Consider the following 18,896-nt stretch of genomic DNA (forward strand, 5'->3'; position numbering starts at 1 on the left):
AATTTGGTTAGATGTGATTTACTGATTCTGCAGGTCCATTTTTCAAAATATAATAGAAATAAAAAATGACAGTTTCTGGGCTTCCCTGGTGGCGCAGTGGTTGAGAGTCCACCTGCCGACGCAGGGGATGCGGGTTCGTGACCCGGTCCAGGAAGATCCCACGTGCCGCAGAGCGGCTGGGCCCGTGAGCCATGGTCGCTGAGCCTGCGCGTCTGGACGGAGCCTGCGCTCCGCAACGGGAGAGGTCACAACAGTGAGAGGCCCGCGTACCGCAAAAAAAAAAAATAAATAAATAAATAAAATTACAGTTTCTGTACCAAGATTTCATTACAAGGTTCTTTATGGTAATCTTGTTTCTGACAAAAGAAAGAAAGAAAGAAAGAAAGGAAGGAAGGAAGAAAAGAAAGAAAGAAGGGAAGGAATGGAAGGAAGGAAGGGAGGGAGAAAGAGAAAGAAAGGGAGAGAGAGAATCAAGTCAAATATCCAAAAATAGAGAATTTGGTTAAATAAATTGTAACAGTCTGTACTTTGACTACAATATACAATTCCTTCACTAAAAATGATGCTGCAGACCAGTAATTCTCAAAGTGCACCTAGGAGGCGCAGCAAGAGCATTTATTTGAAATGCACAGCCTTACTGATTCAGAAACTCTGGGCTGAGCCCGGGAATCTGGGTTTTAACAAGCCCCCTGGGCAATTCAGAACCACTGTTGTAGGTGAATATTTATCATTACCAAAGGATAAACTGTTAAATGACAAAGGGTTACAAAACAGCATGTACAAAACATCATGTATGAACAGTGCGTCCCTATTCTGAATACATATATAAAGACACACATAGAAAAAGGACAGGAAGATTTTGTACCAAGGCGGTGACATGGACACTCTCTGGGTAGTAGGATTACGAGCTTTTAGATTTTTTTGTGTTTTGCTAATCGGTAATTTCTAACAAGTTTACAATGACGTGTATTTGTGAAAAGGAATGGAGAAGGGAAAAATGCAATAACATTTTTAAATTAAGAAAATGTCAAACGGGGAGGGCTGGGGGCGAGGTGGGAAGGAGGCAGAGAGTACTCCTCACCTTGATGGTGGGAGCGAGGCTGGGAGGACCTGGGTGGGAGCGGCGGGGCACGGCCGGCCACCCAGGGCCATTGCCCAGTGACGAGGGGAGAGAGGAGAGGGAAGGCAACGCTGGGGCGAGGGGAGGGGTCTCTGCAACACCTCTGACATCTGGGAAGGCTTGCTGCGACTTCAGTAAAGAGCGGAGAAGAGACTTAGGGCAGACTTCAAGAAGAACTTAACTGCTAAGAGCACCAAATCCCAGAAGAGGTTCCTTGGGAGATTTTTCCCGGCTGGAACCAAGGCTGCCCCGAGGGTGTCGAGCTTCGCCGACCGAGGGCGGGGCTGCCCTGATCTCCCGACCCCTTCCAGCCTTGGGACACTAGGGGAGCTGCGATCGCTGCGGGATTCCCGCCCCCCAAGGACGCTGCAGGGCCTGGGGCGGGGGGGGGGGGATGGGGAAGGAAGGAGGGGGCGGGGCCGTTGCTAGGGGAGGGGCGGCGGGGAGTGCGAGGAGCGCAGTCGGTGCCGCGAGGCGCGCTCGGCTCTGCCGCTCCAGCTCCCGCAAAGCCTGTTGCTGCCTTCTCCCGGCCGCCGCTTCCCGCCAGGTGCCCAGGGGCCGGCGGCCCGAGGGGTGCGGCGCGCGGGCAGCCCCCCGCCCTCTTGCTCTCCACGCACACAGGTGGACCCGAGCGTCTCCGAGAGCGCGGACGCCGGAGAGCCTCCCGGTGTGCCCCGGACCGCGCGCCAAGACCCCGGGCGCCGAGCGGCGATGAACGCGACCTTCCTGAACCACAGCGGCCTGGAAGCGGCGGGTGGCTTGGGCGGCGGCGGCGGCGGGGCCGCCGTGGGAAATCGCAGCCACGGGCTAGGCACGTGGCTGGGCTGCTGCCCCGGGGGCGCGCCGCTGTCCGCCAGTGACGGGGTCCCCGCGGGGCTGGCTCCGGATGAGCGCAGCCTGTGGGTGTCGCGCGTGGCGCAGATTGCCGTGCTCTGCGTGTTGTCGCTCACCGTGGTCTTCGGCGTTTTCTTCCTGGGCTGCAACCTGCTCATCAAGTCGGAGAGCATGATTAACTTTCTGATGCAGGAGCGCCGGCCTTCCAAGGACGTGGGCGCTGCCATTCTGGGGCTGTACTGAGCGCCGCCTCGGCCCGCCCTCGGCAGCTTGGCTGGAAGAAGACGGAGAAGGGAGCCCAGGACCCTGGTTCCCCCTCCCCGGGCTCTGCCGCCGCCTCTCGGCGGGCAGCGCGAGGGGCAGCGACGTGCCTCCGGGCGCCCGGGCCCGGGCCACTGCGGGACCTTAGGCGGCGGCGCGGGAAGGGACTTCCACACCCGACTCGGTCCTGCGTGCGGTCCAGCGTTGGGGGGTGGGAGGGTAGAGGATGGGGGTTCTTAACTGTTACTTTGAAAGGAAGTTCTGGGCAGGGTGGGAGAGGTTGTGGGATGCACTTGGGGCTGAGGTCACCGGCGTGGGAACTTCGTGTGTACGTAGGTGGGGTGGAGTGGGCGCGAGTTCCGAGCAGCGTGCGGGGGGGCGCCGCTGTTGACGAATCCGAGTCACTGAGCTTGTTGGCTTGATTTCGCATTTGAGAAGAAATCTTGCAATAAAGCTACAGCCGTCGGGCTCCCCGCGGCTTCCGCCCGCACTCCTGTGGGATGTGTGTGTATGGTGGGGGTGGGGGTGGGCGGGGGTGGGCCGTGTGTAGCTTACTAGCAAGTACTTTAGGCAGGTCACAGGACGCCAGGCCTCAGGACTGGGCAGCTGTCGGGGCTGGTCGCGGGCTCCTGAGACCCACTCGGAAGCTGCAGCCGGGGAGGAAAAAAGGTCCTGTTTTCTACGCGGACAGCCAGGGAGGCAGGTCCTGCAGGCTGGCGGGATAGCTGGTGAGATCAATTAAATCCCTGGAAAATTTGAATCTATTCCGTGAGATGGAAAAAAAAAATCAGTTACTTGAGTCCAAAACGGAGAAAATAGCAAAAATAATACATCAGGACAGTGGGCAAATAAAATTCAATTAATGTGTGGGCAGCAGTCTAGATCGAGGGAAATTTTAATTATAGGGCCCAAAGCCCCATGTAAGGGCTTGCTTGACGCTACCCTTGTAGAGGGTAGGTGAGCAGATTCTGAAGATGTGCCCTTGCAGCATGGGGAGGAGAGTTTGGGTGGGTGGAATGTATGCTTGGGAGAGGGCTTTGTGGTTTGAAGGACCCAGGATGTTTAAAATGGAGCAAATGACCTCCAGTGTAGCTGTGTTCAGGGAATTTGGAAGCTCCCATTATGAGATGCCCCCTGCTTCCCAGAACCCTGGCACCTCTTATAGGTGCAGAATTTCCTTAAAGCCGTGTTAAGCAGTTAGAACCTTGGCACTCACAGCCAAGGGGGAGTGTGAGTGGCTCTGCTCTCTGCAAGTGTCTGGTCTGGGGAAGAACTGAAACTGGGGGGTGGGGGACAGGAGGAGAGAAAGCTGGTCTTTGTAGCTTGTGTATATCCCCCTTAGCCCTAGTGCCAACCCCACTCAGGCACCCTGGTGCTTGGAAGATTTGGGGGGAGGGCTCTAGTGGATTTCTCCCCCTCTTCTCTCTTTTGCCATGGGTGGAAGTAAGGTGAATGAGAAGGAAGGTGGCTGAAGCCTTACTTGGCTTTGGGAAGAGAAGTATACTTCTCTTGTATGAGCGCCATCTCATGTCTCCAACACTAGTTCCCTACGAGGTTTGCGAGGGGGTGCACAGCATCTCAACAAAAGCATAGATGGTCACTGACTATGTTTTTGTTTTTGTTTTTGCGATACGTGGGCCTCTCACTGTTGTGGCCTCTCCCGTTGTGGAGCACAGGCTCCGGACGCGCAGGCTCAGCGGCCATGGCTCACGGGCCCAGCCACTCCGCGGCCTGTGGGATCTTCCCGGACCGGGGCACGAACCCGTGTCCCCTGCATCGGCAGGTGGACTCTCAACCACTGTGCCACCAGGGAAGCCCATGATGGTCACTGATTATGAAGGATTCAGAATCCTCCTGGCTCCTGAGCCCTCCTGTGTAACCAGGATCATCATCATTAGGGACTTCCCTAATGATGGCCCGGGTTCCATCCCTGGTCGGGGAACTAGATCCCACATGCATGCCGCAACTAAAAGAGCCCGCGTGCGGCAACTAAGACCCGGTGGAACCAAATAAATTAATAAATAAATATTAAAAAAAAAAGAATCATCATCATTAGGATGTGTCATCTTCCCACCCACACCCACCCCACCACCCCAATCTCAGACCTGGGAGAGTTCATCCAGTTAGGCCAGTCCAGTAAAGGATAGGGGCCAGAAACTACTGCAGAGTTAAACCCACAATGTGAAGAATGCTCTGTTGATGGTTTGGGTAAGTAGCCCAGCTTGATCTGGTGAGAGCAGCCTTGAACAACTGGGGCAACCTGGGGATCTGGCTCTGTGTAGCACAGCTGTCTGGAGCCTGGCTGACCCGATGGCCTGAAGAATGGAGGTCAGAGAGCCGCAGGTGTTCACGTAAAACCCAAATGACAGGAAAAATGGGAGTTTTGACAGGGACACAGCTTAGACACTGTTTTCTGGCTGACCAAGTTGGAGCAAACACTACGAGAACTTCCCTCTAATAAAATGGATCTGCAACTGGGGCAAGAGAAGGGGATTCAAGAGTTAAGTTTCCTGAATTTGCTGAAAAAGGAAAAGCCTTAATGGGGAAGCTTTGCAGGATTTTCTCAGTGTAAAGAAGAAAAAGGACACTGAAGACATGTACTAACATGTGTGTTTGTGCACCCCATCCCATGACTGGCACACCCATGTGGACAAGTATGCACACACAGGCAGGTGCACACAAAGCCAGGCTCAAGCCCCAAACAGGAAACTAGCAAGTGTGAGTGGGGTCCAGGGAAGGGTGGAGGGTGACATCTCTTCTGCAGTCCATCTTAGTTCTTTTGAAGCCCTGATGTCCTGCAATGTGTTTACAGAGCTCTCTTATATAAACCTCAGGGGTGGGCACCCTTAGTTACCAAAGAGCGAGCGCACGAAGCATAGTGCTTCAGGGGAAAGGCAGGACTAGATTAGAGTCCTGAGCCTGGGGCATCGGGCACTGGACCAAGAAAGAGCCTGGTTCTCCAATGCCCTCTCCTCACTCCCCACCCCTGTGCAGGGAGAGATCTTCCAACAAGGGCTGCCCAAGATTCAGGGGCCAAATCTCTGGAGGTCCTGGGTTCAGAAGAGAAGTCCTGGACGCTGGTCTTTGAAATCCTAGCCGCCCTGCTTCCTGGCTCTGTGACTGGGGAAGTAACTCAATCTCTCTGAGCCTTAGTTTCCTCATCTATAGAATGGAAGCCATAGTAGCCATAGCTCCCATGAGACGATGAGTATAAAGTAGCTGACACAGTGCCTGGCATGTGATAAACAGCCAATAATGACAATGATTATGATTATCATTATTTTTGTTTAAGGTGTGAACTCTTCCCCGGCAAGATATATTTGGTTCTCTGAAAAGGGATCTTGGACAGAAAAATAGTAACCCGTATTTGCAAAGCATTTTGTAGGTTTCAAAGCACTCTCATAATCAGGACAAAAATAATGTATCGTGTGTCTAATGAGCGGAGCACTGAGCTCCCACCTTGCTGAGGAAGGTTTCATTACTGCTCCCATTTTACAGGTGAGGTAACTGAGGCTCTAAGAGGTTGTCTGAGGTCACCCAGCCAGGAAGGGGCAGAGCTAGGATTCAGCCCTGCCTGTGACTCCAGCCTTCCCTCCATATGCTCTTGTTTGCTGTCCACAACAGCTCGGTGAGTAAGAGCACACACTCTCCCATGAGCCTGTTTATAGGAGAGGAAACTAAGTTTCCATTTAACGGACTTGCCCCTGTTCATCCTTTCAATGAGTGTCTACTGGGAATCTCCTGTGGGCCAGGTACCGTGCAGGCACTGGGGTGAGCAAGGCGATAGCAGAACTGGAGTCTAGCCCGGCCTGCAGCCCCGGGTACTTGCACTGCTCCTCAGGACCACTAGCCTTCGGGTATTGAGGGTCTCAGGGACTAGGTCAAACCCTCTGCTTCCCTTCCTCTGAGTCAGGGATGGAATATCTGGGGTCAGTTGTGCTCTCACTAGCAAGAGGTCCTCTGGAATGGGGGACACTAGGAAGGGCTTACATCACAACATCCACTTACTTTCCCACTTGTTTGTCTGAATCCAGTTCACACAGAGCCATGCTGGTCTGGCTTCTGGGAGTCGCTCTGCCCAAACTCTCCCTAGACCCCAACTCAGCAGCAGACCAAGAGCAGCCTGGAGTGTTAGGGGAGGTTTAGAAGGGACAGTGAAGCCTGACAAGTGGTGGGCACAGACAAAAAATGGCCACATCCAGCATTCCAATGTTGGGGGAAGGGTGTGTGTGTGGGAGGGTGGGGGGGTGGGTATGTGTGTGTCACACACTTTTTTTTTGGCGGTACGTGGGCCTCTCACTGTTGTGGCCTCTCACAGGCTCCGGACGCGCAGGCTCAGCGGCCATGGCTCACGGGCCCAACCGCTCCGCGGCATGTGGGATCCTCCTGGACTGGGGCACGAACCCATGTCCCCTGCATCGGCAGGTGGACTCTCAACCACTGCGCCACCAGGGAAGCCCTGGGTCACACATTTTATACCAGGGAATTTGGTGGGATCTCTGAGTAGCATTCCTTGAGTGCCGCCCACGATCCTCTCTTGCCAATCAAGATCTTACCAGGTACGTAGGATGTCCAGATCCCCGAACCCAGCTCAGGGCAGGCCAAACCAGGCAAGTGTCCAGGTCTCTGAGATGGCAGCTGGGGCGGGGGTGTGGGGTCCCTACCCTGAGGCAGCATCGCTTACCCCTGCAGCTCTACGGTGTGACAGAGCTCCATCACTACACTACCCTCGAGGACCAGAACTGTCTCCTCTGTGTGTGTATTTTCTGTGGTGCCGAGCACGATGCTTTATTCTGTTCAGGAACATCACAAAACTTGGTTGAGTTGAAGACACAGCCTCTGCTTTCAAGGGGCGTCATGCATCATAGGGATCAAAGACGTGTCATGAAATAAACAAAACACAAGGAGGGTAAGTGTTCACTTCAGTCAGATGCAGATACAATTCCATGGTAATGACTCCCTTTTCAGGTGCTAATACTACCATTTAGGGAAGGTCTTCCACATGCCAGGAATGGGGTGAAGCACTTTTCATATTTTATCTCATAATCCTATTTTTTTCATAACCCAGATCTCATAATTCCTGCAAGGCAGAGACTGTTCTCATCTCCACTGAAGAGAACAAGGCTCAGACTGTTAGGCCATTCCTCTGAAACCACAGTTAAGGATCAATGGAACCAGAGTCCACATTCAAGTCTACCTGAGTTCAAAAGATATTTGGAAAGTGAAGAGCTGGCACATTTTATGATTTTGATTGAAATTTTGAAACTACGCCATGCCTTGATTTTTCTGTTTCATTGTTCAGGATGTGGGGATATTTTGGGGAGCACTTCTCACTTTTCTTTGTTGCAGAATGTGATGGTGACTCCTTAGTCATGAAATAGTACCACTACTGATGATGAAGATGTTGGTGATGATGCAGAGAAATTAACGACTCACCACCATCATTAAACAGACTATAAGTTGACAAGAAAAATTACCCAAAACACTAGAAGTAGAGAGAGAAAGAGAGGGTTATGTCGAGATGGTTGACTATACTATACTCACTCCATCCAGCCCTGAGTCATTATAAACACTGGGACAGATACTAAAGAAAATCTATAGCATTGCAGGAAAACATAAGGGGTGCCCTCAGTGGACTAGAAACCATGAAGATATCCTGGAAAATAGGTGTCAGATTAGGTCAGGTCGGAAGGGGTACTCACAGCTCACAGATCAGGAAAGCAAGGTCTGCCACAAAAGGTGGGAACTGTTCCAGCGTGTGCCAAACTGGGGTGCATGGGCAAGGGAAGCAGGTGGAGTCACTCCCGGGGTACTGCAGAGGTTGTAGTCAGAAGAATCAGCTTCCTCTCTCCTTGTCCCAGCACTTCTTGCCATCAGAGGCAACTCTGAGGCTTTGTCATGAGCAGGGCACGAGGGATGATACAGAAAAGGAGAAATTATTTATGGCCATGGTGACCTTAAGATACATTGATCCGTAAAGATTAGAAGAGGTTTACAATGGCAGTCAGAGGGCATACCTGCCCCAAAGACTGCTCTGGGTCCTTGATGCCATGGGCCCTGTCTCCCCTGGAACCTGCCTTGTTATGCTCCGGACTGCAGACTTAGATAATGAGATGCTCCACTTCTAAAAATGTGGCTTTATATTAACTTTTCTGCAATGTATGTATCGGCAGTCACATGTCTACTTACCAAAAGGGTGAAAAACTCCAATGAATTGCCATGGAGATGAAACCTGGAATGAGGTTGCCATGGAAACAAAACTGTTTCTAAAATGCCACATCACCTTGGGGAAGTAGGAAGCTCCTGTCAAAGACTTGAAGCTAGGGCTTCCCTGGTGGCACAGTGGTTGACAGTCCGCCTGCCGATGCAGGGGACACGGGTTCGTGCCCCGGTCCGGGAAGATCCCACGTGCCACGGAGCGGCTAGGCCCGTGAGCCATGGCCGCTGAGCCTGCGCGTCCGGAGCCTGTGCTCCGCAACGGGAGAGGCCGCAACAGTGAGAGGCCTGCATACCGCAAAAAAAAAAAACAAAAAAAAAAACAAAAAAAAACACTTGAAGTTAGAGGCCAAATCACAGACCTTCCCATCAGGGCCGGGTGCTCTTTCAGTTTCTTTTTACTTCTTTTTTTCTTTTCTTTTCTTGCCATCCCCAAAGGCAAGGGATTTAAATTTTGAAGACTTTGATTCAAGCTCTGGCTGTGCCATTAATAAGTCATGGGAATCAGGTATCCGAGGGCCCTGAAGAGGTGTGAGGAAGAGGGCTGCTGGCCCTCCTCTCTGGCTCTGTATTGACCTGCCGTGTGACCTTGGACAAGTCATTCTATCTGTTCCTGGGTTTCCTCCCATACAAAGCAAGGAGCTGGACTAGGTGGTCTCTAAGATCATTCCAGTACTTTTCTCTCTCCCATGACACTCTGCCTCGAGGGGCAACCAGCCTCTCAAGTAAATTAGGCCAGCGGAGCTGTCTGTGGTGCTGAACATCTGTCTGTTGAGCTCCTGGGCCACATCCTTTTCTCAATAGATCATGGCTATTCTCAGCACTCCCAGAGACTGGCGGACTCAGGCCGCCTCCATCAGGAGCCTAGGGACCTGCTTGCAGCTGGAGAGGAGACTCCAGAGGGTCTTGGAGTTCAGAGAGCACTGGAGGAGGAATCTAGAGGTGTGGTCCCAGCCTGACTCTGACATATGCTGTCAATGGGTTTTTGATGAAGCCACACTTTCCCTGTGGACCTTTGTTTTCTCATCAATGAGACTAAGATGGGGACTAAGATGATCCCTAACGCCCGATGGGCCAGAATAGTCCTGGGAAGCTTGCCTGGGCTACGGGACAGGAGAGCCCATACACATTCAGCCAATCCCCACCTGTCCCAAGGCTCAGGCTTCTCTAGTAGGACCGACGATGATGAACAAAGCATACTCCCTTGTTAGGAACATATGTTCTTTTGTCTGGAAGAAAAGACAGGCCATGAGCAGATGTAGCATTTACATTTTCTCAAGTGACAACTGAACACTGAGGATGATTACTGCTTGTCATGAAATGTGTCAAAACTATAATAAAATCTCCAACTTATATCATCCGCCTACTTATCTGATTATCTTTCCAGAATCTGCTTCACTCCTCAGTATCACAGGATGAAAAAGACAAAGAAAGGAAAGCTCAAACGGAGTTCACACTAGGAGGGACACAGACACCACAATTCGCTCTGAAACATGTTTTTCACCCTTCAACTCCCCCATTTGTTGACATAATGGGATGTTTGGGAGTGTGGAGTCCATAATCAAGAAGGGCCCCTTGGGCTTCCCTGGTGGCGCAGTGGTTGAGAGTCTGCCTGCCGATGCAGGGGACACGGGTTCGTGCCCCGGTCCAGGAAGATCCCACATGCCGCGGAGCGGCTGGGCCCGCGAGCCATGGCCGCTGAGCCTGCGCGTCCGGAGCCTGTGCTCCGCAACGGGAGAGGCCACAACAGTGAGAGGCCCGCCTACCGCAAAAAAAAAAAAAAAAAAAAAAGAAGGGCCCTTGATTCAAGTCCTGCTTCTGCTCCTTATCAGCTATAAGACATGCTTTCCAAGCTTCAGTTTCTTCGTTTGTAAAATGGGGGTTAATGACACACACCTCTTTTTTAAATTTTTTTTTATTTTTTGCGGTACGCGGGCCTCACACTGTTGTGGCCTCTCCCGTTGCGGAGCACAGGCTCCAGACGCGCAGGCTCAGCGGCCATGGCTCACGGGCCCAGCCGCTCCGCGGCATGTGGGATCTTCCCGGACCGGGGCACAAACTCGTGTCCCATGCATCGGCAGGCGGACTCTCAACCACTGCGCCACCAGGGAAGCCCTCTTGTCTGGTATTTTATTTCCACCTCTTTTTTTTAAACTCTCCCCAAAATAGTCATTATAAATGTCTTTTTATTTTTAAAATTACATACAGTGAAATTCATTTTTTTCTGGTGTATGGTACTAGGTGTTTTGACAAATGCTTCGAGTTGTGTAATCGCCAACACAATCAAGATACAGAACAGTTCTACCAGACAAACACAGTTCCTCATGCTGCCACTTTGTAGTCAAATCCTCCCTCCTTCCTTTAACCCCTGACAATCACTGACTTGTTCTCTGTCCTTACGGTTTTTCTTTTCCAGAATGTCAAATCAATGGAACCATAAGATATATAGCCTTTCCAGTTTGGCTTCTTACACTTAGCTTAATGCATCCACATTGCTGCGCGTACCAACAGTTCGTTCTTTTTTATCGTTGAGTAGTATTCCATCATATGAATGCATCACAGATTTTTTAAATTAATTTTTGATTTTTATCTATCTCCAGTTGAAGGACATTTGGGTTGTATCGGTTTTTGGTGATTATGAAAAATCCATCACAGTCATGTACAGTTTTGTATGTATGTGTACAAAAATTTTTCATTTCTCTTGGGTAAATACCTAGAAGGGGGACTGTTGCGTCATATAGAAAGTATATACTTAACTCTACAAGAAACTGCCGAAGTGTCTTCCACGGTGGACGTCACACTTTGCATTCCCATCAGCAATGTGCAAATGCTTTAGTTGCTCTGCATCCTCACCAGCACTTGGTAATGTCAGGGTTATTATAATTTTTGTATTTTGTTTATTTGTACATGTGTCTTTCTAGTATGTGTGTAGCAATATCTCACTGAGTTAAATTTCTATTTTCTAATGAATGGTGGTGTTGAAAATCTTTTCATGGGCTCATCTGTCATCTGCATGTCTTCTTGAGTGAAGTGTCTTTTGCTCAGTTTTAAAGTTGGGTTGTTAGTTTCTGATTGTTGACTTCTGTGTAGTTTGGATACAGTCTTTTGGCCGATTGTGATTTGTGAGTATTTTTTCCCAGCCTATGCCTTGTCTTTTCATTCTCTTAACAGAGTCTCTCACAGAGTTCCATACCTCCCCCAACCACTGCCACCCCCACCACCGCTACTGTGTCCCCAGTACCTAGCTAGCACCTGCATGGCAGGGACGCCACAAATGTCTGTTGAGTGGATGATATAATAGTGAATGAAGAGGTGACTCACTCTGGTCTGGGCTTTGCATCACTCAGGTCTATTGCCTTCTTGCGCTGGTTCTCTGTTCTCCAAGTGGCTTTCTGATCTTTATTTTGGCTTCCTCCAGGAAAGGAGTCCCCAGAATAGTGAGCATGGGTAGTCCAGTGACTGAAAAGGCAGCCTCCATCCCTTCCATCCTGAGTTTAGGAAGTGGTGCTCTGGTTGCACCTGGTTGCTCATCACTGAGTCTGGTCAGTCCAGAGAGGCTGTGGCCACTGTTGAGGGTCCTGGCCCACCGTCTGGACCCTCCTGAAGCCTGGACCATGACGGTCACTCTGAAGTCCGCCCTGTGAGGTCCTGCCTGAGGGCCCAGCCAGCCTTCCTCAGATGGCACCTCTCTTGCATCTCTCTCTTCCCTGCTCAGTCCAGAAGGTGAGGGAGGGAAGTCAGCTCCAGGGTGGGAGGATTGGCTTCTGGGGACCCCCAGGGATGGAAGGACTTTCCGTGGTTAGAGAGATAAAAAGGGAGGAGAAAAGTTTTGGGGGTGGAGAGTGGGAGGGCAAAGGAGAGAGCCTGGAACAAAAAAAGTGTTCAGGAAATACTCTAGCTTAATCCCTTCTCACCATAATTCAGTGTAAAGGGATTGCTATCTGTGGGGGTTGGTAGAGAAGTTTTATTTCCAAATGCAGCAGAGCCTTCTTTGCTCTAGAGATAGAGTCAACTTGCCTTTTTTCTTAGTTCCCCAAAGAAAGATGGAGAACTTCTCCTTTCTCCAGGGTTTTGAATGCAGTGTCAGGAATGCAACAGGGGACCTAAGTGTGGTCGTGATCTACAGGATCTGAAAAACAGTCAGCGGTTCTTGAGCACTACCAGACCAAGAGAAGTAAACTTAGAAGTCGGGGTGGGGTAGTGGCAGATTTAGGCTTTTCCAAAGAAGAAAGCAGAATACTTTTCCTTTTGAGCCAAACCTCTTCTGAAAAATTTAAAGACTGGAGGTCATGCACTTTGCTGACTGCTCTCAGTCAGTCTGTCCATCTGTCTGCTGGTAGGAAGCAGATGATGCTTCTGCTGCTAAGGCACCCTCTGCCCCCACCTTCCCACCAGCTCCCTGGTACTGCTCTCTGGCCACACTTAGGTCTCCCCTTGCATTCCTGACACTGACTCACTTGTCCTAGGATGCTCTGCCTGTGGAGGAGAGCCTTGGGCACACCTAATTTTGTCAAGCTGTCCTGCCTGGACACATGGAGACCTCTTGTCTTTGCATTGGAATTTACTTTGGTAAAGCATTTCCCATCTCACACTACTCATTCAGCCTTGTACTAGTTCTTCAAGGTAGGTTATACATTTCACTGTTGGGGAAACTGAGGGGTCATACAGCAAGTTGGGGGATGGAGTGGGCTAGAGCCCATGTTCTCTCAACCCGCATCCACGTGGGGGGTTTTCATGGACTGGACTCAGTCTTCAGGCAGACTCCAACTCCCCAGAGCCCCTGACTTCCCAGGAAGTTGCGTCCACCCCTTGTCCCCATCCCACGACCTCTGGAGGCAGGGAGAACTCCTGTGCACCGGAAGTGGGTGGTGGGAGGGACGATGCCCTGATGGCCCAGTCCTCACCCCTGAGCTGGCACATCCTCCTGGAGTGTTCTGCAGCTAGGCCTCAGAGTAGCTCATCTTTAAGTCTCCTTCCAGCTCCCCCTTCCAAAGGTTCTTGGCTTAGTCAGGCTCTGAGACGCCCTGGCTCCTGCCATCAGCACTTCCTTCAGTTTAAGAATAAAAGGAAGCCATCCTCTGAGCCCCCACGCGCATCTCCCACCCCCAGAGTCTTCTTTGCTAGCTCCTGCTGTTGCGGCTGTCAGGAGTAGATTTTTGGGTAATTGTTGCCATGGAGACCCTGTCTTGAACTATTGTGCAAATGTGTCCCATCTTTCTCCTTATTTGGTGTGTGATATGAATGCGGGTAAAATGGGGAGGCTGAAGGCGCGCCCTTGCCATGCAAGTCGGTTTACCTGGGCCCGAGCTTCTTGGTAGCCTGCACCCCATTCCTGTCTTCATCAAGGTCTCTGGCCAGTTGCTGCCAATAGAAAGAAAGTCCTGGACAAGTTCAGAGACACCTATTTCTATAAATTACAAAATGCTTGACAGGGGAGGGCCCATGTCAGTCTTACTCATAGCTACATATACAGTATTTAGCAATGTGCCTGTACATAACAGACGCTCAATCACGGTTTCTTGCATGAATGTTGAATAAGCAGAGATCCGCAAGAGTAGTCTTATTGATCCTTAAGTATATACTTCAGGGGCTTCAGTAAGAATGATTCCTCTTGTTCTATGTGTTTATCCCTCGTGGGAATGGAAACACTTTCAGGATGCTTCGTGACTTCTAAGGTTACACACACCTCTGGCAGAGCTCAGCCAGGTGCAGCTGAGGACAAGGAGACCTGCTCTCCATGGGTTGAACGGGATCACCCAGATCCACTGACTTTTGGCAGCAACAGATCCCCAAAGCAGTAGCCCCCATTCCTGGAACCATCATCCCCTTGGGGAAGTAAGCCAGAGCTCCCAGCACCTTCCTCCAAGAGATGAAGCCTGTCTAAAAGATGAGGACTCACTCACCTAGACCCCAGCTCCAACCCACTTCCATAATCACCAACAGGCACACCAATCCTGCCGCAGAATCCAGGCTTAGCACCTCGCCTCCGTTTCCCCGAGCACTCAGCCTCCCACATGCAGATGACTGGATCACTCGCACTATTTTTATCACGTCTCTTTCCTATCCAAGATCTGTCCTCATCTCCCCACTGCTTTTTCTACCAGATAGAGACTCAACTTGCATTCAAGGGCTTTCATCAATTCCTTCCTCTCCCACCAAACAAGCCAGCCCTTCATGCCCTCTCCACCTTGCCCCTCCTCACCTTGGCTCCCTGCCCTCTGTACTTCCAGGTCAGCTCTCCGAGAGCAGCCTCACCCACCGTGCTCAGACTGGCTTTACTCAGGCTCTGTCCTCCCCGAATGACTTTCTCTGACCCTTGTTGGGAATCCATCACCTTCTCCGAGAACTTACGTTAGCATCCTTCCTCCACAATGGCTCACGGCACAGCTGCTGCTGAAAAGCCTTGAGTGTTGGAATGGGGGCAGGAGGTACAAAGACAGGGTAGCGTGTTGAAGAGAGCAGGAGGGTGGTATTGTGTCCCACCAGCACTGTCAGCTACACAGGCTACTCCAGGGCTGCCATCCAACAGGAGCCACGAGACAGAAAACATATGGCCACCCCCTCGGTGTCTACGTGGATTTGACAAGCTTCCCAATAAAGGATTCATTGTTACCCAACAGACAAGGAACAAGGGAAGCAAGAAGGCTTATAAGGCAGAATTCTGGCCTCGTGTGGGGAGGTTTCTGTTTACGCTGCTACACAGGAGGGAACAGGAGCTGAGTTAGAATATTTCTGGAGTTGCTGAATAGCATTCTGATCCAGGACTAACCTTATGGGCTCTTCATCAGTTTTCCCCGAAGGTTAAGATGGACCCTCCTGTGAGTGAGGAGGGCTACTCTTACCCCTCTTCCTCCCACTCTCCATTTCTACAGGGCTGTAGGTCAGACCGTATTTTCTTGCCTTGCTGATGAGGCTTCGTGAGGCATGGAGAGATGATTCTAGCTTGCGCAGTGCCTAGTCTGATGTGAGGAGAGGCAGCAACTGGATCCCCGATCTAAGAGGGGAGTTAGAGTCCCCGCCCCCAGAAGGTTCCTAGACTGATGGTGGAGACACTGCCCCTGTTCTAAAAAGCTCTTTAGTCAGTTGGCCAGGGGTGAGGTGAGAGGGATGACATACACACAGCTACGCTCAAATAACACATCTGACCAAGTACAGCTGGACCAAAGTGTTAGCAAAAGCAAGGAATCACAAAGCGAGGAATGGTGACGAAGTTAAGACCTGGTTTGGAAGGCTACCTGGAGGAGGTGAGTGCTGAAGGAATGGTTTGGTGAAGACAAGGGATTCCAAGCCATGCACTGCATGGGAGGTGTGCTTGGCCTGAGACGTCCACAGAGAATTGATGAGTGTGTTCCTTAATGAGTCTGGTTCAGAAATCAAGTCCTTCCAAGCTTTACTTGGACTCCTGTCAAGACAAAAATTGGGGGGGCTCAAGGTCTATTTGAGTTAATATTTACTGTGTGCCAGCTTTGCATCTAGCATCTTATAATGTAAATAACTTGGGAGGAGAGAACAGAGACAGACAAAGGCATGGCTTTGGTCTTGTAGAGGGTTTCCTTCTGACCCTTCAGTGAAAGACAGAAACCCAGCTTAAGTAGGAGAGGGATTTACTGGCTCCCTAAATCGGTAAGTTCTGAGGGCATGGCTCAATCCAGGGGCTTACCTGACACTGTTCCCTCTCTCTCTCCCTCCCTCCCTCCCCCCCTCTCTTCTCCTCTCTCTCTCCCTCCCTCCCCCCGCTCTTTTCTCCTCTCTCTCTCCCTCCCTCCCCCCGCTCTTTTCTCCTCTCTCCCTCCCTCCCTCCCCCCTCTCTCTTCTCCTCTCTCTCTCCCTCCCTCCCTCCCCCCTCTCTCTTCTCCTCTCTCTCTCCCTCCCTCCCCCCGCTCTTTTCTCCTCTCTCTCTCCCTCCCTCTCTCTCCATCTCTTGGCTGTGCTTTCCTCTTGGAGGGCTTCATTCTCAGGCAGCCTCTCCACACGGCTGGAACAAAAGCTCCAGGTTAAGATGTCTTGCTCTCACGGAGGCAGTGATCAGTCAGAATTAGTACTAAAGGGGCCATGCCAGTCTGAGTCTGTTCCTTTTGAAACTTTCCCGGAAGTCCCTTCCAGCAACTTCTCCCCACATCCTGTTGACCAGAACTGGGTGACATAACTTCTCCCACTGCAAGAAAGCCTGCAGAGGCAAGTATTTTCAACTGGGCTTCCAATAAAATTAGGGTTTTGTTATTGAGAACCAAAGGGAGAAAGGACATTGGTGGGGCAGCCAGCACTGTCTATAGGAATACCAAGGAAGATTCTTACTGGCTCTGCATGGTCATGTGGTCATCCCTGAACCAACCACTAGGGCCTACTGATAGAGTCCTCTGATTGGCCAGGCTTGCTTCAGGGGCTTCCCCCTGTTGAAGAAGTCAGCCCTAGCTGAATCCCATGGAACAGATTTTTCCATAGGAAGGAGAGATTATGTTACCAGCAGAAGGGGATAACGGCTTGTAGTCCAAAGAGGGGATGCTGGGCAGATAAACAACATACGCCCACGACAAGAATTCTCCAGTACAGAAAGAAAATATACCGGAAAAAAAAAAAAGCTTTAAAAAGAAAAATAGCTTCAGGAATCTCCTCCTCTCCCTGACACAATATATACAAAGTTATACTGCAGGAACCAAATAGAGCTGCACTGAGAAAAATGGTTTAGAAAGGAAGACATCCTGGTGGGAGTGAACTTGGAGTTGGGGTGTGAAGGAGGTGATGGCTAGAGAGGAGGAGCAGGGAGGCAAAAGCCCAGAGGGAGAAGCGCTACACAGAGGCCAGGAACAGGGCTGGCTGGGAAAGAGAGGGGAGGAGGAGTGGACAGCCCACCCTCCCACAGAGGCTGTGAGGGTGGGGTCCTCCCTGAGTGTACCTGGTCCCCAGAAAACTGGAGGCTTCCCTTTCCCACCTGGGTCACTGTCTGGCTTTGGTGCAGCAGTGGTTGAGAATCAGCCTGCCAATGCAGGGGACACGGGTTTGATCCCTGGTCCAGGAAGATCCCACATGCCGCGGAGCAACTAAGCCTGTGCGCCACAACTATTAAGCCTGCGCTCTAGAGCCCGCGAGCCACAACTACTGAAGCCTGCGCGCTACAACTACTGAGCTCACGTGCCCCAACTACTGAAGCCGTGCGCTCTAGGGCCCGTGTACCACAACTACTGAAGCCCGCGCACCTACAGCCCATGCTCTGCAACAAGAGAAGCCACCGCAATGAAAAGCCCGGGCACCGCAACGAAGAGTAGCTCCCGCTCGCCACAACTAGAGAAAGCCCGCACGCAGCAACGAAGGCCTAACGCAGCCAAAAATAAATTAAAAAAGAATTATCTTGGCCTGGGAGGTGGGGCAGAGGGGTACGGGGAAGACTTCCAATGCCAAATTGCAGGGGAGAGGAGGGAGGTGGCTCTGACATGGGAGCAAGAGGGAGCCACTGAGAGCAAGTTCCTAACCCAGTAAGGGCTATGCCAGTTATCAGACACATCCCAGGCGGCTCTACCTGGCAGCGTGACAATTCACCATTAAACCTGGGATCTGGTGCCGGCTGATGCAGCAGCTGGGCGAGGAGCCCAGGCACAGACAGCTCTGGTGGGAATCTTTAAGGATGAAAATGATGGGAAAGGAACTTGCTGTTTCCATGGAAACTGACTCTGGGAGGATGAAAAATGGTCCAATGGGTAACCCGAGGGGAGAATGCCACCCACCACCAGGCTTTCACTGTGGGCGGCAAGCGGACACCTCTGGAAGCGCCGTTTCAGCCACGTTCGTGGGCTCTGTCCACCTCTGTCTGCATTCTCTTAGGGACATCACAATCTGGCAATGTGCGTGCCAGATCACGTCAATATCTGAGGGGCCTGGGGAGATACCCCCTAATCAGAGAAGACTTGGCATGGCTCCTGCCACCCCGAGTTAGCTGTGCCTGGCAAGAGTATGGTACAGTGCCAGGCAATGGGACTGTAGCTCGGGCGAGGGCCACAGGCTAGGATTAGGACAAGCTGGCAAGGTGAGAATGCCCATGGCAGGGGTGAAATGGCAGAAGCACTGGACTGGGAGTAGGGGACCTCCATTCTGACTTCAGATCTGTTATTACAACTGACTGAGTGATCCCTAGCAAGTCACTCTCCCAGAAGGTCCCTAAGACCCTTCCAGCTCCACTTTTCCTCTCTTCTGGGATTTGGAACCTGACAGTTTTGATCTCATCAGCCCCACGTCTCAGCCCACTGCACTACCCCACCACGGCACAGGGTGTCCCCCACAGAGACCAGTTCTGGCTCTTCTCAGGCTGCTGAGCAGGTTCTGAGACAGGTAAGATGCTGCGGCAGCCCCCAATCCCGCTGGCCTTCGCTGCTCGGGGCCATCTTGCTCCTGAGCTTGGGGGTGTCTGAGCATGCAGACAGACGCTCCTGAAGCTCCCAGCTGCCCCCCGCATGCTCCCGTGACTGACATTCTT

The 18,896-nt window shown here is 51.5% G+C and overlaps 1 protein-coding gene across 1 annotated transcript; it reads left to right on the plus strand.

Annotated features, from left to right (window-relative positions):
- The first annotated feature begins 1,611 nt into the window (after positions 1-1,611).
- On the plus strand, positions 1,612-2,474 carry RPRML (reprimo like). The gene has a single exon (XM_033847568.2). The coding sequence runs from the start codon at positions 1,832-1,834 to the stop codon at positions 2,195-2,197; it is 366 nt and encodes a 121-aa protein (XP_033703459.1). The 5' UTR covers positions 1,612-1,831; the 3' UTR covers positions 2,198-2,474.
- The last annotated feature ends 16,422 nt before the right edge of the window (positions 2,475-18,896 follow it).

The sequence above is a fragment of the Tursiops truncatus genome, chromosome 20 (assembly GCF_011762595.2).
Source record: "Tursiops truncatus isolate mTurTru1 chromosome 20, mTurTru1.mat.Y, whole genome shotgun sequence".
In the NCBI taxonomy this organism is placed as follows: domain Eukaryota; kingdom Metazoa; phylum Chordata; class Mammalia; order Artiodactyla; family Delphinidae; genus Tursiops; species Tursiops truncatus.

Bases quoted from the DNA above. Each gene is read 5' to 3' on its own strand.
- RPRML (XM_033847568.2), top strand. From the start codon at position 1,832: ATGAACGCGACCTTCCTGAACCACAGCGGCCTGGAAGCGGCGGGTGGC.